This window comes from Eptesicus fuscus, chromosome 1, assembly GCF_027574615.1.
Source record: "Eptesicus fuscus isolate TK198812 chromosome 1, DD_ASM_mEF_20220401, whole genome shotgun sequence".
NCBI lineage: Eukaryota > Metazoa > Chordata > Mammalia > Chiroptera > Vespertilionidae > Eptesicus > Eptesicus fuscus.
The window spans coordinates 23,508,923-23,517,950 of NC_072473.1; the positions used below are offsets into that span (position 1 = coordinate 23,508,923).

The 9,028-nt window shown below is 42.9% G+C and overlaps 1 protein-coding gene across 1 annotated transcript; it reads left to right on the forward strand.

The window, feature by feature from the left end:
* The first annotated feature begins 7,732 nt into the window (after window positions 1–7,732).
* On the forward strand, window positions 7,733–8,450 carry LOC114227410 (sperm acrosome membrane-associated protein 4-like). The gene has a single exon (XM_028129756.2). The coding sequence runs from the start codon at window positions 7,948–7,950 to the stop codon at window positions 8,311–8,313; it is 366 nt and encodes a 121-aa protein (XP_027985557.2). The 5' UTR covers window positions 7,733–7,947; the 3' UTR covers window positions 8,314–8,450.
* The last annotated feature ends 578 nt before the right edge of the window (window positions 8,451–9,028 follow it).

Genomic DNA, 9,028 nt, shown 5'->3' on the forward strand with positions numbered 1-9,028 from the left:
TTGCTTCACCACCATATTCTTGGCACCTAGGAGAGGTGTTGAATTATTGTCAGGGATTCTAAATCTTGGCACTATTGACATTTCCAGCCAGTTAATTCTTTGTTATCATGGGCTCTCCTACACACTGTAGCATATTTAGCAGCATCCATGGCCTCTACCCACTAGATGCCAGTAACAACCCCATCCCTCTTCAGTTGTGATAACTACTAACATCTTCTCACATTGCATATGTCCCCTGGAAGGCAAAATTGCCCCCAGTTGATTATCACTAAATTGTTGAGTGAATACTAGTAAGTGAACAAATGAGTAATGAATAAATTTCTGATTCCTCCAAAAAACAGAAGCAACAGAAAAGAGCATTCTACTCAGAGAAATTTGTAAATAGGTAGACACCAAAGGGGTCAAAAGTTTATTACATTCAAGAGCTGAGAGATAGCTACTATGTCTGAAGCTATGAGAACAAAGCTGAGTTGAAATAGGAGAGGGAAGCACAGTTCAGTTATATAAGTCAAAGTAAAAGATTTGGAATTCACTCTTGGTATAATAAGGAGAGTTTTAATGAAGAAGTGAGATGAATTAATTGACCTTTTTAAAAGGCTGCTCTGAGTGCTTTGATTTAGGTATCAGAAGAGGGATAAAGACTGGATAAGGAAGACTAGTGAAGATGCTATTTTGTTACTCCAGAAAGGAGATGATGTTGGCACACAGAAGTATAGAGGTTGAGAGGGACCATTACCGATTATTAGGTTAGGCAAAATCAATCTGGCAAGCAAAATGGATTCTATATAAATATTATAATTAGGAAATATTTATCAGAATGATATTATATGTATAGGATATAGGTTTGGTTATTCTACACATATGGAAATGAAACTAAAGCACTCATTTTTTGAAATATTTTTTTAAATCACTTATTCCATGCATTGAATGACTGTGATGTCCTCTAAACTTCAAAATGAAAATATCTAGTTCACATTTATAAGCAAGAACCCCACTGAGTATTACTGGACCTTATAATGAAACTTTCACTTAACTTTATGATGACTGGAATAATCTCCTCACTGTGATATTCTATTTATTTTTGAAATATCTTGAGTAAATTTGTATTTGGAAAGCCACTTTAAAATGTTTCATTTTAGATTTTAATTTGCAAAACTGTAATGATATTTATATAACACTAGAGGCCCAATGCACGAAGATTTGTGCAAGAATGGGCCTTCCTTACTCTGGCTGCTGGCACCGCCTTCGCTCCTGCTGGAGTTGCCTTTTTGCTCCTGCCTGGAGCTGCCTTTCCACCTTCCCACACTGCCCAGAGGCCCGGAGCGGCTTGGGCGACGTGGAACACCTGCATCCTGCCCTGCTTCTGGCCGCTCAGTGCCTGCATATGCAAATTAGCTCACCATCTTTGTGGCGTTAATTTGCATACTCACTCCTGATTGGCTGGTGGGCATCGCGAAGGTACGGTCAATTTGTGTCTTACTCTTTTATTAGTGTAGATCTTTGTAAACAAAGTTTCATATGAAATTTGTTGTTTGATTTTTCTGAACATTTTTCATCTTATTTTTGTGTCAAATTTTGACTAACAAGCATTTTTATTATCAAGTTTTCTCCTTTTCTCATAATATCCTTTCCTTCATAGCCCACTATAGATTGTACTAGATATTGTGCCTATTTTTCATGTATATACAGCTCTACGAAAAAATGAGAAATCTAGGTGTTTATTTGAATTAATCATCAGTGGCAAAGAATTGATCAAAATTTTCTATAACTTTCCTCCTTCAAAATCATCATAATTCTGGTAAAGCTTTAAAAAATATTTGGACTGCATACATTGGTGACAATTCAGACATTGATAGCTAAACATAAAGGAATTGTTTAGCAAGAACTCTGAGGGAATGTTTAGCCTAGTAAAGAAATGTTTTGAACATTTAAGAAGATTCCAAATTTATAAAAATTAAGATAACATGTAAATGACAAAATATTTTTGAATACTTATTAATGCACACTTCTCAAATATGTCAGATTTGCAACACTATGTGGCTTGATTTGATTTTTCTAACTGCCTTTAGAAAAATAAATTTAAGCTTCATAAAAATACTGAAACTAAAGAACTGACAAAACTCCTCATTTATTCATCATGGTTGTAAATACTGTTCGATCAGCTTGGACACCACTTAGAGAGACTCAACAGCCTACCTATCTATAGTCATTAGACATCTCTTCACATCCCTCCTGCCTCACTCACCTCAGTCTAAAGTCCTTTCTACCTCATATAATTGATATTAACTTGCTATTAACTTTCTGAGAAAACTGTCCCATGATCCTTTGCAAGACTAAACATACCAATGATTTAAAATGTAGGTTTTAGTCAATAATAAAGCTTTTTGTTAAGTTTTAACATATTATATACTTTATTTTATTAAATTACATCAATATCATCATCTAACACTATTACAATTCCCCATATTTTAATATTCTCTCCCACTATGCAGCAGAACATAGCTGCATATTTTTTCCATGGGAAATATCATCAATCATATGGCTACAGCCTCTCTAAATTTTATTTTCTTTTTAAAATCTGTTGCATAACATGTTTTAACCTGTCAATAATCAAATTTCTAAACCTTTGGAACTTACAATGAAAATGTTAAAATTATGAAATCAAAAACAACACTTTAACATTATATGAGAGATTGTGTATCTTCATGTTGGTGAATTTAAAAGCACTTTGAGTTCTTTCCTCTCATGAGAGTTTATATCTAAGCAGTCTGTCTCCAGCACTAACCAGGCTCACTTCAATATGGCAACATTTCCGTGGAACACATGTGCTGTCAATCAACAAGATTACAATTACAAACTAAAGATGCCTTGAGGACCCATTCTAAAAATATTCTGACATCTGAATCTCTGAGAGTAAGACTGAATCTACCAGATTCACATGAATAAAGTTCCTGAGATAGCTGATATTTCTAAAATTCTATGTCATGCCAATTATGTGAATCCATGCTAGCTAGATCACATCTGCAAATCTAGGATGTGTTGGGATGGTATGTGAATATTATACAAAACATATCAGATTGATATTTGCTACATGAGTGAAAGAAGTACTCAGGAAATCTTTGGTTTCAGACATTTTTTGCATCTCATTAGATTAATGGGTTAATTACTGTATATCTGAAATCATCTTTTGATTGGGAGTCTGGTTAGTTAATTTAAGGTGACTCCAATGACATCTAACTGTTCTGTTTTTATTCCAAATAGGGTTTTGAGTCTTTCTAAAATGGACATCCCTCCAGGAGTCCCAGATTGGAGAGGGTACAGGCTGGGCTGAGGGACAACCCCCCACTGTGCACGAATTTCGTGCACCGGGATTCTAGTAGATAAATAAATGTAGATATGATTTTTCTACCATAAAGAACTGTTTACTGTGATGACAATCTTACAAGAAACCCTACTGGACAATCAACCTCCTGATCAAACTCCAGGGAATATAATATAGTTAGAATTCAATATGTATTAGGGAAACCACAAAATGAATAATCTATGATCATTCCATGGAAGAGATTGTAATCTAGCTATCATTTCCGTAGGAATAATAAGGAATATTTTACCACTTAACAATGGAGAGTCAAGTTTCTGTAGGACAACAGATATTTTTCACCAAGTTTCAAGCTTAGTCTTTTATTCAACTTTCTTGCCATGTTACCCTGCTATATAATTCATATAGTTTCTGCAGCAATTCTACCACAAAATGCACATTATGTATGCAACAAGAAAAGCAAATTCAATAAAAAATTGAATTCAATAACTAGTAAAACTTGGTCAAATACTCAAAGTTCAAAAACTAAATCATTTATTTTATGTTAGTAAAGAAGAAGGTGGGAAATTGGAAACTAATGTAAAATATTCCAAAACATTTTTACTATTTTTAACTAACAGAGCACAACATTTTACAGATCTCTGCAAACTTTTTGTTTTCCTTTCCTCTCTCATTAAACTAACCCTGCTCCCCATACCATCACTTTCTTTCATTTGGAATTTTGGTTTATAACACTCTACAATGAACCTAATCTTTGTTTTGATTCATTCTTTGCATGAAAACAAAAACACATATGGGGAGGGCAAAAGTAGGTTTATAGTTGTGAGTATGGGAAACGGAATTTATTCTTGTACTATTATTTATTAATTACTAGAGGCCCAGTGCACGAAATTTGTGCACGGGGGGGAGGGTGTCCCTCAGCCCAGCCTGCACCCTCTCCAATCTGGGACCTCTGGGATCAGGACTAAACGGGCAGTTGGACATCCCTCTCACAATCCAGGACTGTTGGCTCCCAACTGCTTGCCTGCCTGCCTTCCTGATTGCCCCTAACCACTTCTGCCTGCCTGTTTGCCCCTAACTGCCGTCCCCTGCAGGCCTGGTGACCCCTAACTGCCCTCCCCTGCAGGCCTGGTCACCCCCAACTGCTCTCCACTGCAGGCCTGGGTCCCCCCCCAACTGCCCTTCCCTGCAGGCCCGGTCACCCCCAACTTCCCTCCTCTGCCGGCCTGGTGACCCCTAACTGCCCTCCCCTGCAGGCCTGGTACCCCCCAACTGCTCTCCACTGCAGGCCTGGGTTCCCCCCATCTGCCCTTCCCTGCATGCCCGGTCACCCCCAACTTCCCTCCTCTGCCGGCCTGGTTCCTCCCAACTGCCCTCCCCTGCTGGCCATCTTGTGGTGGCCATCTTGTGTCCACATGGGGGCAGCCATCTTTGACCACATGGGGGCAGCCATTGTGTGTGTTGGAGTGATGGTCAATCTGCATATTACTCTTTTATTAGATAGGATAGAGGCCTGGTGCACGGGCGGGGGCCAGCTGGTTTGCCCTGAAGGATGTCCCAGATCAGGGTGAGGATTCCCTTGGGGCATGGGGCAGCCTGGGTGAGGGGCCTGTGGTGGTTTGCAGGCCGGCTACGCCCCCTGGTGACCCAAGCAGAGGCCCTGGTATCTGGGGTTTATTTATCTTCTACAATTGAAACTTTGTAGCCTGGAGCGGAGCCAAGCCTTCTGCTTGCTCTGTGGCAGCAGCCATTTCTGTTGGGGTTTATGTATCTTCTATAATTGAAACTTTGTAGCCTTAAGCGGAGGCCTGGGCAGGCCAGGGTGTGTGGAAAGTTTGGCTTCCTCCATTGCTGGGGGCAACCCTAGCCTCCTGCTCTTCCAGCTCCGTGGCTGCCACTATTTCTATTTACCTTCTATAATTGAAACTTTGTAGCCTTAAGCAGAGGCTTGGGCCGGCAAGGGCAGGTGGAAAGCTTGGCTTCCTCCATTGCCTGGGAAACCCAAGCCTCCCTCCTGCTCTCTGTGGCTGTAGCCATCTTGGTTGGGTTTATTTGCATATTTGCTCCTGATTGGCTGGTGGGTGTGGCTTGTGGGCGTGGCTTATGGGTGTAGCGGAGTGATGGTTAATTTGCATATTACTCTTTTATTAGATAGGATTGTATTATTTTTCATATGAACAACTGTAAACCTACCGTTGCCTCCCCTGCACATATGACACATTAATCAGAAAGTCAGATCTGTTTTACAAGTTTTAATCACTGACATAAATGACGTGAAGTTATACAATAATTTAATAGATCATAGAATTGTACACACACAAGAACCACATTAAAACCCAAGCTAAAGCCAGGCAGAGAAGGACAAATATCTTAGGATTTCACTTATATGTGGAATCTAATGAACATAATAAACTAATGAACAAAATAGGTCCAGAGGCATGGAGGCATGGAACAGAATGATATATCTCAGAGGGGGAGGGGATGACAGGAAGAGATTAACCAAAGAACTTATATACATACTAGTGGCCTGTGCACGAAATTCATGCACATTAAAAGGAAATTAATTAGAGGCAATATTTTAATATTGCTATTTTCCCTTTCTCTATAATAGAAGTGTCAGAGATGAAAGAAAATTAGTAAAGTGTATATGAAAATCTCCCTTCTGTCAGAGTCTAGGGTGCACCATGGGACCCAGAGTCAAGTCCCCACCTGCGTGCATACCTCGAAATTGCATGAAACCCAGACCCGGCTGGCCCCACCCCCGTCAAGCCCCACAGGGTAGCGGGCATGGCCTCACACCCCCAGCCCTGCCTCAGATCTCCCAGCCCCAGAGCCGGGGTGGGGGTGTGTGGCTTCAGGTCCCCCGTCAAGCCCCATGGCGGCGGGGGGGGGGGGGTGACCTCAGATACCCTCGCCCCGGCACCGGGGCAGGGAGCACAGCTTCAGGTCCCCCCGCCCCAGTGCAAGGGCACGTGGGTGTGATGACCATTTGCATATTAGCTCTTTATCATATAGGATATGCATAACCCATGGACACAGACAATAATATGGTGAAGGCCTGGGAGAGTAGGGCAGGGGCTGGGAAGAGGGGGGTTAAAGTGGAGGGAAATTGGGGGATATCTGTAATACTGTCAACAATAATCTTAAAAATTTAAAAGAAAATCCTGCCACCTTCTGGCCTCAACATACACATCTGTAGAATGGCCAGTGGAACCCTGAGGGGTCTGTGAGGTCACCCCATTCTGCTCCACAAACACTCTCATGGGGCAGCAGCCACTGGCTGACTCTGTCCTATGGATGCTTCATAGACCCCTGGACTTGAAAGCCATGGTCAGGAAGAAGATCCTGAGAGGGACACGGAGCATTGGGAACCAAGGACACTCTAAGTGTTAAACTCTAGGAGGTGAGAAACAGGAACAGAAATCTCATGGATGTGCGGAGTGTCATTTAGCAGTTCCAGGTGGTACTACCAAGGTAGTTTGTAGTTGGAGGACTTGGTCAGTTCACAGAAGATGCAGTCAATGGCACCTGTCATGAACAGGGGCAGAGCCATCACCAGAAGCAGTAGCCAGCCAAGGACCATGGTGGCCTGGTGGCGGTGTTGACCCATGAGGACAACACATTAAGATACTTAAATTATCATCTGTACTCAGACTTGAGTTTAAGCCGGGGCTGCACCTGTTCCCACTGAGGGATGCCTCAGTTTCCCCCTCTGAAAAGAGAGTTCATTTTCTGACACCCACAGGGACTGTTATGAGACTCAGCTGCTTCCTATAATGACCTCCATTTATTAAGTTTTCTGTGTGCCACACTCTGGCTGTGCCTGCTCCGTGTACCTGTTTGCTAATCTGAGAGACAGAGCTAATAGGTAGAAAGATTCCAATGGGAGAACATGGGTGGAGCTCCCTTCACGATGCCTGACACCCTGTCCAATGCTAGAAGCCTGGGAGCTGTGGTGAGTCCTGCCCTTCTGAGTCCTGTAATCAAAGTGGTTGCTATTTAACACATCTACCACTGGTCTTGCACACAGCAGGTGCTCACTAAATGCCCTCTTTGAAATTCAATAAACATGGCTCTTATCCTAGCTCTAAGGCTTTGAACATGTCTCTTTCTCCTCCTGAGCCTTGGTTTGCCCATCTGAGAAACGGGCTCGCCGTGGGCACTGGGCAGGAGCAGAACCCGGCACACAGCAGAGCCTATGACTGAGTTGCCAGGATGGTTAAGTGTTGGGTGGAGTGTTCTTACTTAGGCGAGGTGGAAATGACCTTGCTCCCTGGCCGGTCAGTGGGCCAACCTACCCTTCCAGATTGTGACACCCCTTCCCTACCCATGACCTCACCCCCAGAGTGGCCAGTGGAACCCTGAGGGGTCTGTGAGGTCACCCCATTCTGCTCCACAAACACTCTCATGGGCCAGCAGCCACTGGCTGACTCTGTCCTGTGGATGCTTCATAGACCCCTGAACTTGAAAGCCATGTTCAAGAAGAAGATCCTGAGAGGGACACGGAGTGTTGGGAACCAAGAACACTCTAAGTGTTAAACTCTAGGAGGCCAGAACCAGGAACAGAAGTCTTGTGGACGTGCAAAGTGTCATTCAGCAGTTCCAGGAGGGCCCGCCACTAAGCCACCATGGTCCTCGGCTGGCTACTGCTCCTGGTGATGGCTCTGCCCCTGATCATGACAGGTGCCACGGACTGCATCTTCTGTGATCTGACCAAGTCCTCCAACTACCCTGGCATCCCCATGACCTGTGGCGATAACAAGGAGTGCTTCATGGACGAAGGGAAGGTACCCAGCCTCAGCCCTGTCCTCAACAAAGGCACCATGAAAATCAGTTCATATGGTCACCTTGAAGAGCCTGTCACCTACCAGGGCATCACCTACAGCCTCACCTCCACCTACAACTATGGTGAACTGTGTAACAGGGCCCCCATCCCCGCAGGCAGCCTGAAGGCGGGGGCCACCTGCCTGGGCGTGCTGCTGCTGCTTCAGTGACTGTGACCAACATGGACGGCAGGGCCTGGGACTGGTCTCAGGGTTCCCCTGCTCCTTGTGCCTCCTGCCCTTTCCCCTCCCCCTTCCCCCTTAAATGGCCAGAAGCCCTAGACAAAAAATAAAATGATAATGATAAAGCTGTACAGTACTTTTTCATGGAAATTATAGTGTAATACTTCTCATGCTGTTATAGCTAAGAGGAGTGATGACTTGAGAAAATTATCCAGATAATCTAGGACCAGAGGCCAGATTTCTTTAAACTGTGAAAGGTGATTGCTTAAAAAAAATACAAGACATGGTTGGCTGAACTGCATGTAGATCTCTTGAGACTGCATCACATTATCTGTGGTTCTTAAACTTCCCTGACTATTAGAAACACCTGCCAACCTCAGACTAATAAAATCAGAATCTCTGGGGGTGGGCCCTAAGCACTGGTAGTCATTTAAAAATCCCTGAGAACCGTGGGCAAAACAGAATGATACATTCCGTTGCAAAATTTTATTGGGTGAGTGTCCAAACTGGAAAGGAGGAAGTACAATTGTCATTATTCACAAATGACATCATATTGTACGTAGAAAAATCTAAAGATTCTACCAAAAAACTATTAGATTTAATAAATGAATTTGGCAAAGTACCAGGATACAAAATTAACACCCAGAAATTGATGGCATTTTTATACACCAATAATGAAATCTCAGAGAAACTAAAAAAAAAA

Coding starts and splice junctions, on each gene's coding strand:
- LOC114227410 (XM_028129756.2), top strand. CDS start 7,948: ATGGTCCTCGGCTGGCTACTGCTCCTGGTGATGGCTCTGCCCCTGATC.